Genomic DNA, 19,685 nt, shown 5'->3' on the forward strand with positions numbered 1-19,685 from the left:
CAAAGAATGTCCTACGTGCAACGTTGCTAAAACAGAGCATCGTAACACCAATCTAACCTTCGAAATCACCCCGAAATACAAAACATCAGAGAAAAGTATGTCATGGATTTCTATTTGGTAGGCAATCAACAATTCCTATCATGCATTGATGTATATTCTAAATTCGCTACCCTTGTAGAAGTTAAGAGTCGTGACTGGTTATCATCATAAAACTCTTTAACGAAAGGGGCAAGCCACAGGGAATTAAAGCCGACAAAGATTCAGCCTTTATGTGCGCAGCATTGCAAGCATGGCTGAATGCGGAAAATGTGAAAATCGAAATCACTACCAGTAAAAACGGAGTTTCTGATGTAGAACGACTACATAAAACGATCAATGAAAAATTAAGAATCATTTCAAGTGAGGATAACATAGAAAACAAGCTCACAAAATTCGAGTTAATTCTATACACTTATAACCATAAAACGGTTCATAATACTACAAAAAGATCCCCAGGCGATATCTTCCTGTTCGCCGGACTACCAGATCATAACACCCAACTGAATAAAGTTAGGAAGATCAATCATTTGAATAACGATAGAATCGACTTTGAAGTAGACACACGTTACAAGAATGCACCCCTAGTTAAAACAAAAACAACCAACCAGTTTAAAAGAACAGTGGAAATTAGGCAGGTAGACGAAAAGCACTTTGAAGAGAAAAATAGAGGGAGGAAAATCACCCACTATAAAACGAAATTCAAAAGAAAGAAAAAATCTAATAAAAGTAAATACGATAATTGCAGAGTACCCGAAGAGAGTACTGGGAATCCGGAGCTACAACATGATTAAGATTATAATCTTACTAATGTTCACCGTCCTACAGTCTTCCGGACAGAATATAGAGATAGATCCCATCAACTCAAGGAATGGATATCTCATATTCAAAACAAATACCATTAACATACCCATTAATTATGAATACCATTATCTAACAATTAATATAACAAGAACAGATGAAACATATCAGAGTTTACTAGAACAGGCAACCCAATTTAATAACGTAATCTAAGTTCAATATTTAATCGAGAAATTGCAACGTGAATGTAACGGCATCAAAATAGCCAAAAGAAACAAGAGAGGCCTTATAAATGCAGTAGGCACAGTATATAAATATCTATTTGGAACATTGGATCAAGATGATAAAGTCGAATTAGAAGGGAAAATAAACAATCTGGCTAGCCACAGTGTTCGAGTCTCGAATCAACTTTCATATAGATCGGTTGTGTCGCGCTTGTGCAAAGTTGTTTTTTTTATTCTGCTTTAGCGGAGCATTCTCTTGTGTGCTAAAAATAGCATACATCGTAAATTCGGGTGCTGCTTTGTGCGGTGTCGGCAATTGGACAAAAACAAAAAACACATTTGTGAACGTTTTTACAACTGTATTCACTGCCCTTCGGGCAAGACATTCCCCTCAGTCTGCGCACAGCCGCACAAAAGGGGCAATAAAAACTTCGCTTATCAGCTACGGTATAATGAATGCGAATAGTTCATCTGACTCTCGGCTTAGAAATAAGCGGACTGATCATGAGAGAATGCTTCTAATATCAGGCAAATTACCTTCTGAGATTCGTTCTGAGTATCGTTCAGAGGCTGAACGCTCTACATGCACAGAAACCACAACAGTAACATTCACTAGTGCCACCAACAACACCACCTACACCATGGCAACTGCTACAATAAGCAGTATCTGCCCTGCACTAAGCTTTGATAGCCAAGAAAACTCCATATCCACATGCCCCGACGACACTGAGGCAAAAACACTTCGCACTGCTGCCGAACGACTTCTGGATGCTCAAAAACGGAGAACGGGTAAAAGAAAAAACGATCAGACTTTGTCATCTAAATCTAAACGAGGGAGCGGCGGCCGGGACCTGGGCTTGCCCCCCACTACAAGCCAACAGGCAAACACCAACAACAGATTTTCCATTCTTGACACGAACATCCCAAGTGATAGTAATAATGAGGAAGTTCGGATGAATGTAGATGCAGACGCTGGAAATGACCAACTGGATGAACACCTTTATGAAGCAGTTAATACAGACCAGTGTCTTCAAGGAGAATCAACGAGCTCTGGTAATCAGCTTAAAGGCCCTCCAAAACCACCGCAAATAGTTGTCAATATTAGCAACTTAAATGACTTATTTGATGTCATAAAGGACGTTGCAAATTTGAATAACGTTGTCGTCAAAGCTAACCAGGGGGAAACGGTCAGAATCCTCCCCAAAGACAGTGATACCTATAGAGCAATTGTGGATTGTTTCGATGCCATTGGAGTAGAATTCCACACATACCAATTGCAGACTGAAAAGCCTCATAGAATTGTTGTAAAAGACCTACATCATAGCACCCTAAACAATGATATTACCGCCGATTTTAAAATGTTGGGCTTCGAGGTCCTTCACATCCATAATCCAAGCTCAAGGACTAACAAGGACGAAAAACTTAATATTTTTTTCATTAATATTAAGCCTTGTGCAAAAATTAACGAAATTTACCAAGTCAAGACCCTTTGCCGCCAAAAAATACGGATTGAAAGGATGCGAAAATCCACAGAGATTGCTCAATGTCGTCGATGCCAGGATTTCGGCCACACAGCCAAATACTGCCGCCGACATCACAACTGTGCCAGATGCGGTGAAAATCACCAAACCTCACAATGCGCACGCCCCCTAGATGCACAGCCAACCTGCATTCACTGCTCTGGAAGCCATATGGCCAGTTACAAAGGATGCCAATGGTATCAGGAGTTTCTACGGCGATCAATGGGCTCCGCAAAGAAGGCAATTAATACGAACAGGACGGGTCATGTCCCCTTAAATAATCAAGTGGCATATGCTTACTCTACCACACTTCCTGGAGACCAGCAACAGTTTCCTACCTTGCAGTCTAGTCACAAAAAGGGGGCTAATAGACCAACAATACAGCAGCACCAGCGAAATATTGTTCAGCACCAACCTTTGGTAGGCACTAGAAGTAATACAGGAGCCTCCTATGCTGCCGTAGCAAATGGTAATTCAAATGCAATACCTGCTACACCTGCTCAGCGTCGTTTTCATAGTCTACAAGCGCATCAGCCACAAGGATTGAATAACCAGCAACAGAATTCATATGAAGTTCATGCACTGCTACAACAACAGCAGACAAAATTTCAACAATGGCAACAACAGCTCCAACAGCAGCAGCAGCAGCAGTTTCTTATGTGGCTACAGCAACAGCAGCAAGAACAGCAGCAGCATAATAGTCAAGCCAATCAACGCCTTGAAAAACTTGAAAAAATGGTATTTGAATTGGCCAACACGATTAAGCAATGGGCTGGATCTAATCTTCAGCTCCAGAACAACGTTTCAGCATCTCAATGAACCCACTAAAGGTTCTCATCTGGAATGCTAACGGCATTTCAGGGAAAGCAAAAGAAGTTGAGCTCTTCGCGCACAAGAATAGCGTTGACATTCTTCTTCTGACGGAGATCAGAATTAAAAGAGGGGCAGCTGTAAAAATACATGGATATGCCTTCTATCCAGCCTTCAAGCCATCGCGGAATAATAATAGCGTTGGTGGAGTTGCGGTTTTAGTTAAGACTTCGCTTCGTCATTTTCCACAAAGGGTCATTGAGACACGCAGCATGCAAATGTCAGCAGTAAAAGTAGCCACAGGACTGGGCGATGTGGAGTTCAGCGCCATTTACTGCCCTCCCAGAGTCAGGATTGAGGAAAGACATTACATCGATGCACTCCGTGCTTGCGGGCAAAGGTATTTGGTTGGTGGTGACTGGAATGCCCGACACTGGCTGTGGGGAGACACTTACAATTCCCCTAGGGGGCGAGAGCTAGCGGAAGCCATCTCTGCTACTGGCGCTAAGATCCTTGCAACTGGATCACCAACCAGGTACCCATATGTACTCAATCACACGCCGTCCTGCATAGACTTCGCAGTACATCATGGTATTCCGGATTCTCGAGCAACAATAAGTCAGAGCTGGGATCTGGACTCCGACCATCTGGCCTTAGTCATCAGCATTAAAACAGATGGCATTATAGAAAGTCCAAGCCCTCATCTAGTCACCAAGCACACTGATCTGCTCGCATTTAGGCAACATTTGGAGAGGTCGATTCAACTGAACGTCACGCTAAACTCTGAGGAAGATATCGAGATGGCTGTAGATAACATCACAGAGAGTATACACATGGCTGCTGCTGCCTCAACGCCCTCGCATCCTCCGACAAGCGCCGCCTATGGAATAGTTCTTACAAGAGAGGCCAGAGAGCTTTTGTCACAAAAAAGGAGACTTCGCAGACGCGCAATCCGATCTCAAGACCCATGGGACCGAATTCTATGGAACCGGGCTGCCAAGCAACTTCGAAACACCCTGAGAGAACTTCGAAGCAACTTCTTTGAACAAAAGCTTGCTTCCATGGATTACACCGTGGATGCTGGATATTCGCTTTGGAAGACCACTAAGTCTCTTAAGAGACAACCGTTCAGACAGATTCCCATCCGGTGTCCCAACGGTGAACTTGCTAGAAACGAAGAAGAGCAGGCCAATTCGTTTGCACATCATTTAAGGGACAGGTTCACCCATTACCAATTCGCCACGGAGGCGCAGTACAAAGAGACAAAAGATAGTCTGCAAACACCTCTACAAATGGCCTTACCCATTAAACCAGCCAGGGCTGAGGAGATTGTTGAAGTCATCAAGTCCCTACCGAGGAAGAAGGCTCCTGGCATTGACAGAGTGTGCAATTCCACACTGAAAGCATTGCCTACTCGGGCGATACTCTACATAGTGCTCATTTTTAACGCCATGTTAAGGATGCAGTTTTTCCCTAAGCAGTGGAAGATAGCAACAATCCTGATGATCCATAAGCCTGGAAAACCGGAGGACGACCCTGAGTCGTATCGGCCAATAAGTCTTTTGTCTTCCTTATCTAAGGTATGGGAGAGGCTTCTTGCCAATCGTCTTGGTAGTATAATCAAGGAATGCCGTATCTTGCCGGATCACCAGTTTGGCTTTCGGGAGGGACACGGCACAGTGGAGCAAGTCCACAGATTGGCAGGACACATCCTACAGGCCTATGATGATCTAGAATACTGCAATGCAGTCTTCATTGATATGCAGCAAGCCTTCGATAGAGTTTGGCATATCGGCCTACTGAGCAAAATTAAAAAACTGTTCCCAGCACCATACTACGGTGTCCTACGATCATACTTGGAAGGACGTCAGTTTATGGTCAGGTTCAGGAACACACATTCAACACCTTGCCAAATGAGAGCTGGAGTTCCACAGGGCAGCGTCCTTGGCCCGCTGCTTTACTCTATCTATACTGCAGATCTACCCTCCCCAAGCGAGCAACATATGGAGGCCCCCGTAAGGCTCTGCTTGCTACCTACGCGGATGATATAGCACTGCTCTACAGCTCCAAGTGCCGCCTTGAGGCAGCAGATGGTCTCCAAGAGTACCTCTACTCTTTGGCAGCTTGGTGCAAAAGATGGAATTTAAAAGTCAACCCACTGAAGACCACCAATCCATGCTTCACCCTGAAAGCGCTCATAGACCACACCCCACCCATAAAGTTTGAAGGCGTAACTTTGGACCAACCAGAGCAAGCAAAGTATCTCGGTATCACCCTTGATAAGCGTCTTACTTTTGGTCCACACTTGAAAGCTACGGCTCGTAAATGGGGGGAAAGAAAGCAGCAATTGCGGTGGCTGATTAACAGAAGAAGCACCATGTCACTGAGAGCCAAAAGAGCAGTTTATGTACACTGTGTAGCCCCGATCTGGCTCTACGGTGTGCAGATTTGGGGTATAGCTGCCAAATCGAACTATAAACGGATACAGGTCTTGCAGAATCGCGCAATGAGGCAAATAACGAACTGCCCTTGGTACGTGCGCGGCTCCACCCTACATCGGGATTTGAATCTGCATACAGTAGAGGAGCAGATTGGAAGGCACACCAGCAGATACAGTGACAGGCTAATTAGACACCATAGTATGCTCGCCAGACGATTACTACCTGCCAGGCCTTTGAGGCGGTTGAAGAGATTGGGTTTTGCCAAAACTATTGGCCAACTCTAAGTTTCCCTCCCAATATTATAATATTATATTTTTTGTAAGTCCTCTCGCATTTAGCATTAGGTTTGGCTACCCCAATATTATTTACCAGTGATGTTAAGATACGTTATATGCAATGTACGGATTCAACGCTTAATAAAAAAAAAAAAAAAAAAAAAAAAAAAAAGCCACAGTGTTCAAGCTAACGAATTAAACTTAGTAATTCAAGCAGTAAATTCTGGCATAGAAGTTGTCAATAAATTAAACAAGGATAATGATAGAAATAAGCAACTAGAGATGTTAATATTTAACCTTCAACATTTTACAGAGTACATAGAGGATATATGCCCTTGCTCAAGGGCAATCAGTTTCTGTGCGATTGGTTTGTGCGGCAATTCCCTCAAGGCAAGCCCCCAAAAAGGTAAGAGAACAAAATGATTGATACGCTGATGCCTGAAATGCAACTAGTCAATTCATATTTTATTAATTTGTACAGAATGATGCCCCCTGTGGAAACGTTTAATCTGAACGAGCTGCAGCACAACACAACCGGCGAGTATACAGAGACTGTTCACAATTACGCGGACCCTGTGACGCAACCGAAGCCTTCAGCAGCATGCAGATTGAAGTACATCAATGGACGTATGTTCTATGGCTCCAAAATCCTGCTACCCGCCAAACTCTCCTTCATGGCTGCCAGCATCTACAACGAGCAATTGTACGATTTGCCAGCCGGCTCTGCCGATGCCCTGACCTGTGTCCATGGCATTCGGGAACACGGCGAGAAGCTGCTGAGCCTGGCAACGTCGGTGGACAGTGACGATGCGGCTGACCGGAGTGAAGAAGATGATGCGAGTCGTGGCCTGATCATTGACACAACTGGCGACGAGCAGAACAGTAGCTCCTCTATCGAGATGTGTGACAATGTGACACTGAAAGCTCATGCCGTGCGCTTGAATGCCAGCCTCTATAGCAATCAAAACTTTGGGGCGACCAGTACGCCCAATGCCAACCATTCACAGGGCCATCATCCGAATGCCAAGAAAACGGCCATCAACTTTGGCGAAATGTCGCCACGGAAACAGGCGAATAGCTCTGGATTGAGTCCGTTTTTGGGCCTGTCCCCACACCTGAACAAACGAAAATCGCCCACAAAGAAGGTACGCTCTCCTCAGAACCAGTCGCAGCCTAAGCCCCGCTACAATGTTGCGCCAATGGTGGTAATCCATGAGTCTCGGCCGCCACCCTCGCCAGCCATTGAGTGTGCCAAACGTTTGCGCACATTGATCGACCAGGAAAGTTCCCGCGACGCCACGGATAACAAAGCTGGTATCCGCGTCATTGCCCTGGCCAAGCAGAAGCCAACAGCAACACTCTCTGTGCCCAAAGTGGAGCCCGACAACCAGGATGAACGGGAGTTCCTGTCGGACAGTGGCGGAAGCCTGGCCATGTCCATCTCCCCGCAGTCTTTTAGCCCCGTCAAAATGGATTTGGTACAGTCGGAGGAGGAGGAGCTGGAGCCGCTCCGTGTGAGTGCTGGCAATACCCCCCAGCACATGATCACGACACAGTTTGACAGCGACGAGGACTGCAAACTGGATGTGGTAGCCAGTCTGGCAAACTTCACAACCGCTGGTGACGCTTCCGCTGGTTCTCCAGCCTCAGTGGCCGCCAGTACATCAAAACCTGCATCACCACCCTACAGTTTAACCAAGTCATCGCCGTGGACGCGCGAAGAAGACAAGGTCATTCTAACCGAAATGAAAATGGGGGCACGTGATCGGGAGCAGCTCATTAGGCGGATGCGTGCCAAGCTTAAGCATCGCAATTTCATCGAGCTGCGTACCCGACATCAGTTCCTGATGGACTTTCTGTCTAAACTGCAGGGTAAATAGGGGAAGAACGCGCCTCTGTGTCTTGTATTATACACCAAACTGAATAATTAGTTTACTATGATTATGTTAGAAGGATCTTTTACGGCTACAGCTATTTCGGCTCTCCCTATGATTACGTTAACCATGAGTTTTCCACTATCGTTAAGACTGTTAACATTGGAAAATAAAATGTTTTTTAATATAAATCCAAATACGGTCTTTGATATAAACTTCATAACCTTTCCAAAACGAATAAATTGTTGAGCTTGCTTTACTCTCTAATCTTAAACCTTTGATTCGATACCAATTATGCCCAGGCTAAAGGCACATCGCATAGACCCTGAGGCAACGCTTGATCAGCCGAAGTATGCCTTCTTCTTCTGTATTATGGGAGCCGTATCAGCCATTGTCTTCTCCACGCTGGGAGCTGCCTATGGGACTGCCAAGTCGGCCATTGGCATCTCATCGATGGCTGTCAAGCATCCGGAGTCCATCATTCCCGTGGTAATGGCTGGCATTATAGCCATCTATGGACTGGTCGTCTCGGCACTGTTGACCGGTTCGTTGGTAAAGATGTACCCCACCTACAAGGGATTCCTCAATCTTGGCGCCGGTCTGGCTGTGGGTTTCTCAGGAATGGCGGCTGGTTTTGCCATTGGCGTTGTGGGCGATGCTGGTGTTCGTGCAGCTGCACAGCAGGCGAAGCTGTTTGTGGGTCTAATTTTGATACTGATATTTGCCGAGGTCTTGGGTCTCTATGGCCTGATAGTGGCCATTTATTTATTCACCAAATAAAATGTCAATAAAAGTGGGATATCCCACAAGTTCTTTATAAACGAGTCGTCACTTGTGTTTGTTGGGAACTTTTTCTTCTACAAACTATTTGCTCATCTGGATGATATGCTCTTGCAATGGATGCACACATTGGAGGTGCCCTTGATTACGGCATACACGAGAATGTTCAGGGACAGTTGCAGGGCATTGAGCATGATGCAGATCACCTCCACCTTCTCCGTCACCGACTCATCCACTTTTTGGTGTCGCCCCCGAAGAGTAGATTGAGCGAACTCTTTCGCGACGTCATGTCTGCCGGCAGTTCACCGATCATATAGAGCGTTATCACAATCACAATGCTCACCGTCAGCTTCATTTGGTGCTGCGAGAAAATATTGATATTAAAAATAGACATCGTAGGAAAAGCCTTCTCCAAGGGTGTGGCATGAGCATAGTTTTGTCGGCTACTGTACCTGGTTTCGTTTGATGGTGGTGTGCCATTGTTGGCAGTGGACTGGCAAAGGCGACAGCGATCATACAGCGAGCAACCTTGCGGCGACAGAACCTCGGGGGCCCACTGTTCCTCCTGAAGCTGTACAAGTAGGTGAACTGATTAACCGAAATGAAAATGGAGGCACGCGATCGGGGCAGCTCATTAGGCGGATGCGTGCCAAGCTTAAGCATCGCAATTTCATTGAGCAGCGTACCCGACATCAGTTCCTCATGGACTTTCTGTCTAAACTGCAGGCTAAATAGTGGAAGAACGCGCCTCTGTGTCTTGTATTACACACCAAACTGAATAATTAGTTTACTCAACTATAATTATGTTCGATTTGTCGTTTAGGAACATTTATGTGTGCTATCCATATGACTAAGTTAACCATGAGTTTCCCACTATCATTAAGACTGTTAACCTTGGAAAAAAAGGATTTTGAAAATAAATCGAAACCCATTGTTTGATCCAAACTTCATAACTTTTCCAAAACAATAAATTGCTTAACATGCATTATTCTATAGTTTAAAATTTTTTTTTGACTCGGTACCAATTATGCCCAGGCTAAAGGCACATCACATAGACCCTGAGGCAACGATTGATCAGCCGCACTTTGCCTTCTTCTTCTGTATTATGGGAGCCGTATCAGCCATTGCCCTCTCCACGCTGGGAGCTGCCTATGGGACTGCCATTGTCGGCTATTGGCATCTCATCTATGGCGGTCAAGCATCCGGAGCTGAAAATGAAGTCCATCATTCCCGTGGTAATGGCTGGCATTATAGCCATCTATGGACTGGTCGTGTCGGTGTTGTTGACCGGTTCGTTGATAAAGATGTACCCCACCTACAAGGGATTCCTCAATCTTGGTGCCGGTCTGGCTGTGGGTCTCTCCGGAATGGCGGCTGGCTTTGCCATTGGCGTTGTGGGCGATGCTGGTGTTCGTGCAGCTGCACAGCAGCCGAAGCTGTTTGTGGGTCTAATTTTGATACAGATATTTGCCGAGGTCTTGGGTCTCTATGGCCTGATAGTGGCCATCTATTTATTCACCAAATGAAATTTCAATAAAAGTGGGACATCTTCAGATCCCACAAGTTCTTCGTAAGCTAGTCGTCACTTGTGTTTGTTGGTAACCGGTTCTTACATCTGTTTCATGAGGGTATAACTTTTTCCTCGACATTCTATTTGTCGGACATTCATTTCGGCTTTTGGATGGTGCTTGGCGTCTGTCTTTTCCACGTTCAATCGCAAGATAACACAACTGTTGCAAGAAACACGACACTGGCAAGAAACACTACGAAAATTGTGATGTTGCGTCCACTGCACAAGAAGGAGGATGAAAGGAAGGATATGATGCACATCGTCATACATAAAATACTCCCGGGGATCCGTACTACAAAGTGTTCGATGGAGACCAAGCCAAAGCACGACGCTAGACCAACATGATCTGGCAGCGGTTCCTGGATCGTTACAATACCATGCTGATATAACTTAAGTAATGTTTATTGAATGGTCGTTTACTAAGTGATTATAATAAAGCTAGAGCTGAAGATCGAATCATCGTTTGGTGCCGAGTCTTTTGCGTGCAGGCTGGATCTGGTGGTGAACACCTCTGGCTCTGGATGTCCATGGGAGTGGGAATGTTGTTCCTCTTGGGAATCCTTCACTAGCGTAAAGGTGCCCACAGCTGTTCTACAGTGAGCATCGTTTTGACAATCGGAGTCGCTGGCTCAGCTCGCGCAGCCACACTGCATCGCCTCGTCCGCCGGCAAATGATGAGGCGCCACACTGCTGACCACGCACTCCTCGGCCGTGGGTTGCTGTTAGCGTCGGGTCCGACATCGGCGCCAGCTCCGCCCAATGGCACGGAAGCAACAGATACCCATGCACACATCTGAGGTGCCCTTGAGGCAGAGAACAGAGTTTTTTCTCATAAAGGAGGGATTGATCACGGCGTACACGACAATGTTCAGGGACAGTTGCAGGGCATTGAGCGTGATGCAGATCACCTCCACCTTCTCCATCACCGACTCATCCACTTTGTTGGTGGCGCCCGCGAACAGAAGAGTGAGCGAACTCTTTCGCGACGGCATGTGCGCCGGAAGTTCGCCGATCAGGTAGAGCGTTATCATAATCACAATGCTCACCGTCAGCTTCATTTGGTGCTGCGAGAAAATATTGATATTAAAAATGGACATCGTAGGAAAAGCCTTCTCCAAGGATGTTTCATGTGCATAGTTTTGTCGGCTACTGTACCTGGTATCGTTTGATGGTGCTGCGAGTGTCGCCATTGTTGGCAGTGGACTGGCAAAGGCGACTCTGCTTTGTCCACCGTCGAAAGGCAATAATGATGGCTGTGTTTCCGATCAGCAGGAATACGGCTGGCAGCAGGGCCAACAGGGTGAAGCTGAACCAGTTGTGCGCCTTATAGAATCTGCAGAAAGAATGCAGAAGTATTCCGTGTAGAAAGTTGACCCACCAATCCAGCTTCTCACAAAACTCACGTGGAGTAGTAGAACTCTTGCACATGACAGGTTCGGTCGTGATCCACAGATAAGACGAAAAAGTATGGCATATTGGCCGCAATAGAGACAGCAATCACGACGGCTATCATATAGCGAACAACCTTGCGGCGACAAAACTTCGGTGGCCCATTGTTCCTGCTGAAGCTGGCCAAATAGGTGAACCGATCCAGGCTGAGACAGGCCAGAATCATGTTGGCGGCTCCTGTGCTGATGCCGAACAGCGGCGTCTGCCACTGGTAGTCGTAGGCGATCCAGGAGGGGCTGTAGTAGCAGTAGCTGCGCGACAGCGCCGTTAGCGTGATGAGCAGACAGGAGACGCTGTCCATCCAAGAGGGTGCCGCCAGATAGGTGAAGGCCGAGGGCGTCATCTTCGGCCGCATGAACACCACAGCATTGATGAAGTTCGTACACAGACCGAAGATGGAGAGCGTGTGGACGGCTAGGCCGTACAGCACGAAAGTCACCACCGATGGCATGCTCCTCTGGAAGATGCACCAATCGCTGTGGAACGGCATCTCATGCTGCGGGTCCAGCCCCCAGGGGCGACTGGAAGTAGAAAGTATCACAAATATATTCGTATCATAAATTATCTGAAAATACCTACCGAAGATTCGGCTTTGCAAAGAGCCTCCGCTTCGAGTAGTTGTTGTATCTGTACATACCCAGGACACATTCTACACATCCACACACCGGTGGGCGTGCATTCCATAGATAAACACGGTCCGTTGTGGGGACTCTGTTTGGGTTTAGTATTTAGATATATTTTTATTTACTTTCGGGTATTACGAGTATGCACATTTGTGTGTGTGGTACGAACGAGTATATGCCGAAGTCCGATTGTATGATTTTGTATTTTTATACCCGATACTCAAAATGAGTATTGGGTATATTAGGTTAGGTTAACCCGGACGGCCCTCAGCGGGGCCACGCATAGGCCAATATGGCCCTTAGTTATCCGGATGGATTGCGGTATATTAGATTTGTGGTAAAAGTGGATGTGTGTAACGTCCAGAAGGAATCGTTTCCGACCCCATAAAGTATTTATATTCTTGATCAGCATCAATAGCCGAGTCGATTGAGCCATGTCTGTCTGTCCGTCTGTCCGTCTGTCCGTCTGTCCGTCCGTCCGTCCGTCCGTCTGTCCGTCCCCTTCAGCGCCTAGTGCTCAAAGACTATAAGAGCTAGAGTAACGATGTTTTGGATCCAGACTTCTGTGATATGTCACTGCTACAAAAATATTTCAAAACTTCGCCGCGCCCACTTCCGCTCCCACAAAGGACGAAAATCTGTGGCATCCACATTTTTAAAGATACGATAAAACCAAAAACGCAGAATCGTAGAGGATGACTATATGTTCTAGAGTGTAAAATCTCAACCAGATCGTATAATTATTATAGCCAGAATCAAGAAAACAATTTTATTCTTTCTCGCTCTGTTTCTCTCTAACACACAGGTTTCATGGTCGGTTTTGCCAATTGCAAAATATGAGTTCAAGGATCTCAGAACCTATAAGAGCCAGAGCAACCAAATTTGGTATCCACACTCCTGTGATATCGGACCTTGACCGTTTCGTGTCCAAATTTCGCCACACCCCCTTCCGCCCCGCAAAGGACGAAAATCTGGGGCATCCACAAATCTCAGAGACTATTAAGGCTAGAGTAACCAAAATTGGTATACGCACTTCTGTTAGATCTCACTATAAAACTTATATCTCAGAATTTCGCCCCACCCCCTTCCGCCCCCACAAAGGACGAAAATCTGTTGCATCCACAATATTGCACATTCGAGAACACTAAAAACGCAGAATCATAGATAATGACCATATCTATCAGACTGCTTAATCTGGATCAGATCGGATCATTTTTATACCCAAAAGGAACAAATCAATTTGCACTGGCTACGCAGCGCCCGACGTCACGCTCAGACTGATTTTCTGTCTCTCTCGCACGCACTCTTTGTCGTGTCGTTTAATATTAGCGGCGTCTGCCGGAGGAGAGCCATACTGACTAAGTATCGGGTATAACTGTAGAGTTTCGGTGTCCGCAGCAACTCACAACGTTCCCCCTCGTTTTTATTTATTATTATTAAGAAATTCATACAAATCATGGCGGTCCACCGTAGTAATGAAAATTTAGCCTCGGCATTGATCAACCAAGACTCGTTTTGCATTATTTGCCAGGGAAATTTGCGGCAAGACCAGTTGATAGCTACCACGCCTTGTCACCACCGATTTCATAATACGTGCGTATGCGAACATTTGAAAAGCGATGCATTTGCGTAAGGCCAATCTCACGATTAATATAGCCAAGTCAAACTTTTGTATACGAGAGATTAAATATCTGGGGTTCATAATAGGTTATGGTCAGTTAAAGACAGATCCGGGGAAAATAAAATCCATAATGGAGTTCCCGATCCCAAAAACCGGGAAACAGATAAGAAGATTTCTAGGACTTTCTGGATGGTACAGACGCTTTTTCGATAACTATGCCGCCGTCAGCTACCCCTTAACGGAACTACTAAAAAAGCATCAACCACTTAAGTGGAACGCATCAGCCGAAGAAGCTTTCAATAAACTCAAATCCTGCTTAACATCTGCCCCAATCCTAGCCACCCCCGATTTTAAGAAACCCTTTTTGTTAATATGTGACGCAAGCACTTTTGGTTTGGGCTGCGTACTAGCTCAATTAAACGAGGAAGGGATAGAGTTACCTATAGCTTTTATGTCCGAGAAACTTTCCAAGGCGCAACGAAACTATTCACTCACCGAATTCGAGTGGTTGGCAGTGATTAAAGGAATAAAGAAGTTTAGAGCTTACGTAGAAGGACAGGATTTCCAAGTTATAACGGACCATGCGTCCCTACAATGGCTTATGAGGCAAAAAGATTTGTCAGGTCGCTTGGCCCGCTGGGCTATAAAATTACAGGGATTTAATTTTCAAATATCACATCGTAAAGGGTCCGAAAACGTAGTGGCCGACGCGTTGTCACGCCAAGATGAGCCCGAGGTACGAGAGTTGAACGGCAACGGACCCATAGTTGACCTTACTTCTACAGAGTTTAAATCGAAAGAATACATGGATCTAATAGAACACATAAGGCTTAATCAACTTAAGTTACCCGATTTGAAGGTTGACGATAATTTGGTGTATAAAAGAACCGAACCATCCTCAGGGGACGCGATAGCAGATAAACAAACTTGGAAGCTTTGGATTCCATCAGGTCTTACCAGCGATATAATTTCGAGGGCTCATGACCCCCCAGACGCTTCCCACAGTGGTATTGGGAAAACCGTTGAAAAAGTGAAAAGGTACTTGTTTTGGCCAAAAATGGTTACACAAATACGAGCCTATGTATCACAATGCGACGTTTGTCGCCAGACCAAAAGTGCTAATGGCGTCTTAAGCCAATGAATTTAGAAAGACATTTTCGAAAGTTTTATCTGGATTTGTTGGGCCCGTATCCGCGTTCCAAGCAAGGGAATATTGGTATCTTAATAATCGTAGATCACAACACCAAATTTCATTTCTTATGTCCGCTCAAGAAGTTTACCTCAAGTAAGGTGTGTGACTTCCTAGAAAATATGTTATTTAGTACTTTCGGGGTCCCTGAGACTATACTCACCGATAACGGTTCGCAGTTTGTCTCTGGGAATTTCAAGTCATTTCTTACCAGATTCGGGGTAACTCACCGTTGCACTGCAATATACTCACCGCAAGTCAATGCCAGTGAACGGTTAAACCGATCCGTGTTAGCGGCTATAAGAGCGTACGTCGGCAAAGATCATACTAATTGGGACAACAAGTTACCTGAAATTAGTGCGGCGTTACGAGCCAATATCCATAGAAGCACAGGGTATTCGCCGTATTTTCTTGCATTTGGGCAGAATATGATTCTTAACGGAAAGGATTATGAACTACTCAGACGACAAAATCTCCTATCGGACGACACCAGAGTCGAATATCCAGATGTAGTACAAGTATGTCGACAAGCCGCTAAGCAAAAGGTAGCTGAATCACACGAGCAGAATGCGAGGACATACAACTTACGTAGCCGGGTCCGTCAATTTAAAGTTGGAGACGTCGTGTATGCCCGGAATTTTTGTCAGAGCAACGCTTTAAAAAAGTTCAGCGCTAAGCTGGCGCCTGTGTTTATATCAGCCAAGGTTATTCGCCGAGTGGGGACAATGTATTACCAATTAGCTAGCGAAGATAAGAAAAACTTAGGAGTCTATCACTTAAAAGATATTCAGCTTAAACCTTAGTAAATGGCCTTCTTCAGTTTAAGTCTCATTGTAAGATCAATTACGTCTTCAACTGTGGTGTAGGGGCCGAATTTAGGGAAAGTGTACAGAGCATCACGGATAAGCACAGTTTTCTTTTGGTAATGCGTAAAAGTGCAGATACATAGTAACTCCGAAAGTGGATCGTAAGCTGCAAGCTTTCCGAAAAGCTTTCTAAAGAGAGTCGGCGCGCAGCGCACGCACTTAAGCGAAAGACGTCACGTTTACCTTGACCCAAGAGGGTAGCGTAGCGTAGGGAGAGCATAGATTAAAAGCTTGACCAAAATTTCGCTCAATTGGGCGAAAGATCATCCGATTATGCAGTTAAAGTTCCTAAGATCATCCGATTATGCAGTTAAAGTTTCCAAATATCATCTGATCTTCGAGCTTTTGGTTCGGTACCGCTTAGCTGAACCTGCAGAAGTTGGGCTGGAGTTATTGACTGAGAATCGATTGATTAAAGCGGACGTGTTTACTCGGGAATAAATAAATATATACATATATATATATATATATATACTGACATATCTATAGTCCATGCTCCGCATACCCTTGTCTATGTCTATTACCCTGCACCCACAATACTATAAACAATACGACACCCTCAGCTTCGAACCCTCATAAACAATCTCACGCTCGAAATGGACCACGCGTAGCCGATTGCAGGCAATGTAAACAAACACCCTAAACTGGAAGTTGAACACAAAACAATAGATGCCGCACTAGAATCCAGCCGCACTAGAATCCAGCCGCACAAGAATCCAGCCGCACCAGAATCACGCCACTCTTCAGAGATCAATTACTAATCGATTCTCAAGAATCACACCATCCTAGCTGACCAATCAGAGGCCCTATTCTCAGCCACCCCCAAGTAATGCAACACCGCTCATACGCAGCGGAAGCCTTTCATCAAAAGCCGCCTTTCCCACATATCGATCGAGTCACGTACTCCATCTCCGAAGCCGAAGTCGAAGCCAACGCCTACGAATCCAAATCCGAATCCCAAACCGAGCATCATAATATAAATAGTCTACATCTAAGAAGCCAACTCAGTTCTGTTCAAGACAAACGTCAATCGCGACACCGTCGGAGAATTCAACCAAAGTTAATTCCGTTCAAGACATCAGACCTCAGTCATCGTCGGGGAAATAACTAACCAATGTATGCTAAGTTTAAGTGAAAGAATAAAACCTTTTTTAAAACTTAAACTGAAGTGTCGCATATTTAACTGGCGCAGTCGGTAGGATCTCAGTTAAAAGTGAATCCTTTTTTTAAGACGATCAATTGGCGTAGTGACAGTTACAGTGCGTAATAACCTACAGTGATCAGAGAAAAGGTAACGCTAATACTAAAGAGATCCGCCAAAGAATCTACACACCATTGAACTCAATTAATATTAGAAAAAATAAATAAATAAAAAGAAATCAACATGCCGCTAACAGAAATACACCTGAACCAAGCCTTGAAGTCAATCAGGCTAATTCCACCATACGACGGATGCCAAGAACGCCTAAGCTCGTTCATAAGCAGGATTGAGTACATCTCCGAATTGTACCCAACAGAAGACATCCGGCAACAAAGCATCATGTACGGAGCCACTGAGGGTCAACTGTGCGGACGAGCACAACTTTTATCACAAAGCCTTCAACCCAACACCTGGACCGATCTAAAAGCAGCCCTAAGCAAATTCAACAACCACACTTCATACGAAACGCTGCTACAACAATTACACGACACCAAATTCAATGGGAATATTCGTAAGTTCGTAGTGGAACTAGAAATTAAGTCAAATGTTATAGTAAGTAAACTAAATCTGGAGACTAGCCCAGAAAATAAGATAATCTTTAAAAACGCTCTGGCAAATGCCACCAGACATACCATAGAAGAAGCTCTACCCAATAAACTGTTCATCATTTTGGCAAAGAAAGACATTTCTACTATGGCTAATCTAGAAAAATCAGCTCAAGAGTTAGGAATCTACGAAAATTTCGTAACTGATAACAAGAATCACGAACACACAAGAAACGGAAATAACAATCGTAGGAATGTTGGAACTTATTACCCTCGCTATAGTAGTAACGATTATAACAATCAAAACCCAAGTACTTCCAGAAATAATCATGGATCGAATCGAAATTATTCAGGAAATAACGCCGTAAATAATAAAGGATTATTTAACGAATTTAGAAATTCCTTAAACCAGGGCAGAGTACAGAATCACACAAACTATCAAATCAATCAGACTCAGGCAGGTAGCAGTGCACCAAATCAGCCAGTCAAACGATCTAGGGAAAGCCAAAGCGGACAAATGAAAATGGATGTAAATTTTCAGCAGAGTGCCTCGGAAGAAATCGAGGAAGACCATATATAGAAATAATCGTAAATAATAAAAAATTAAGAGGTATCGCGGACTCGGGATCGTCAATAAATATAATAAAAGAAAACTATACAGATTCCAAAGTCGATAGCGACAACCTCACCGTCCATACCATCAATGGACCCGTCCGTCTGACTCAGAGCATTACACGTAATGCAACCAAAAACTGTCCGACAAAACAAAAATTTTATATTCATAATTTTTCTGAAAATTATGACATACTCTTAGGCAGAGAATATTTGATGGCCAGCAAAGCCGTCATCGATTACCGAAATGAAACGGTAACGTTAGGAGAAAGTTCATACCCAATCATCCAAAGTGGAGAAGCAATTGCCGTCGGCAAGACCGCACACAAAGGTGTTAAGCCATCTTCAAAGGAAGATATAACTACACCTAAGTGCCTTGACCCATCTCCTGAAGGAGAGCAACACTTCGCTTCCGCATTAGAGAATGAATTAAGGGAATGCAACCAGCTAAGGTTGGAACATTTAAATGACGAAGAAAAGGAGAAACTAAAGAAAGTTCTCTATGAATTTAAGGACGTGCAGTATAAAGAAGGTGACATTTTGACCTTCACTAGTACTATAAAGCACGAAATTAAAACCCATCACGAAGATCCTGTATATCGTCGACCATATAAGTATGCAAAAAAACACGATCAAGAAGTGACTCAACAAAACAAAGAAATGATTAGACAGGGAATCATTCGTAAGTCGAACTCTCCCTATTGTGCACCCATCGCTATGATACCAAAGAAAATAGATGCTTCAGGAAAGCAGAAATATCGTATGGTAGTAGATTATAGAAGTCTAAACGAGGTGACAATAAAGGATAAATTTCCTACACCCAGAATGGACGAAATACTAGATAAACTAGGTAGGTGCCAATATTTCACAACAATCGATTTAGCTAAGGGATTCCATCAAATTCCTATGGAACCTAGCTTAATCCCAAAAACAGCTTTCTCCACGAAGCATGGTCATTACGAGTTCACTCGTATGCCCTTTGGGCTAACCACTGCTCCCGCTACCTTCCAAAGATGTATGAACAATCTGCTAGAAGAGTTAATCTTCAAAGATTGCCTTGTATACTTAGACGACATCATTATATTTTACACTTCATTGGAAGAACACCTGTTGTCACTAAGGAGAGTATTTGGAAAGTTGAGAGACGCCAACTTAAAGCTACAAATGGATAAGTGTGAATTCCTGAAGAAAGAAACGGAATTCCTAGGCCATGTAGTAACAACTAACGGCATAGTTCCTAATCCAAAG

General features: G+C 44.5%; 2 protein-coding genes and 3 pseudogenes across 2 annotated transcripts; 3 read left to right on the top strand and 2 right to left on the bottom strand.

Annotated features, from left to right (window-relative positions):
- The window catches only part of LOC117191446, a 68,077-nt pseudogene that overhangs the window by 38,358 nt on the left and 10,034 nt on the right, over positions 1 to 19,685 (bottom strand).
- Positions 6,404 to 8,178, top strand: LOC117191286. The gene is made up of 2 exons (XM_033396195.1): positions 6,404 to 6,513; positions 6,589 to 8,178. The coding sequence occupies exons 1-2, from the start codon at positions 6,437 to 6,439 to the stop codon at positions 7,985 to 7,987; spliced, it is 1,476 nt and encodes a 491-aa protein (XP_033252086.1). The 5' UTR covers positions 6,404 to 6,436; the 3' UTR covers positions 7,988 to 8,178.
- On the top strand, positions 8,249 to 8,800 carry LOC117191301 (V-type proton ATPase 16 kDa proteolipid subunit-like). Its single transcript, XM_033396206.1, has one exon. The coding sequence runs from the start codon at positions 8,276 to 8,278 to the stop codon at positions 8,759 to 8,761; it is 486 nt and encodes a 161-aa protein (XP_033252097.1). The 5' UTR covers positions 8,249 to 8,275; the 3' UTR covers positions 8,762 to 8,800.
- On the top strand, positions 9,652 to 10,332 carry LOC117191296 (annotated as a pseudogene).
- Positions 10,718 to 12,287, bottom strand: LOC117191288 (annotated as a pseudogene).

The sequence above is a fragment of the Drosophila miranda genome (assembly GCF_003369915.1).
Source record: "Drosophila miranda strain MSH22 chromosome Y unlocalized genomic scaffold, D.miranda_PacBio2.1 Contig_Y1_pilon, whole genome shotgun sequence".
In the NCBI taxonomy this organism is placed as follows: Eukaryota; Metazoa; Arthropoda; class Insecta; order Diptera; family Drosophilidae; genus Drosophila; species Drosophila miranda.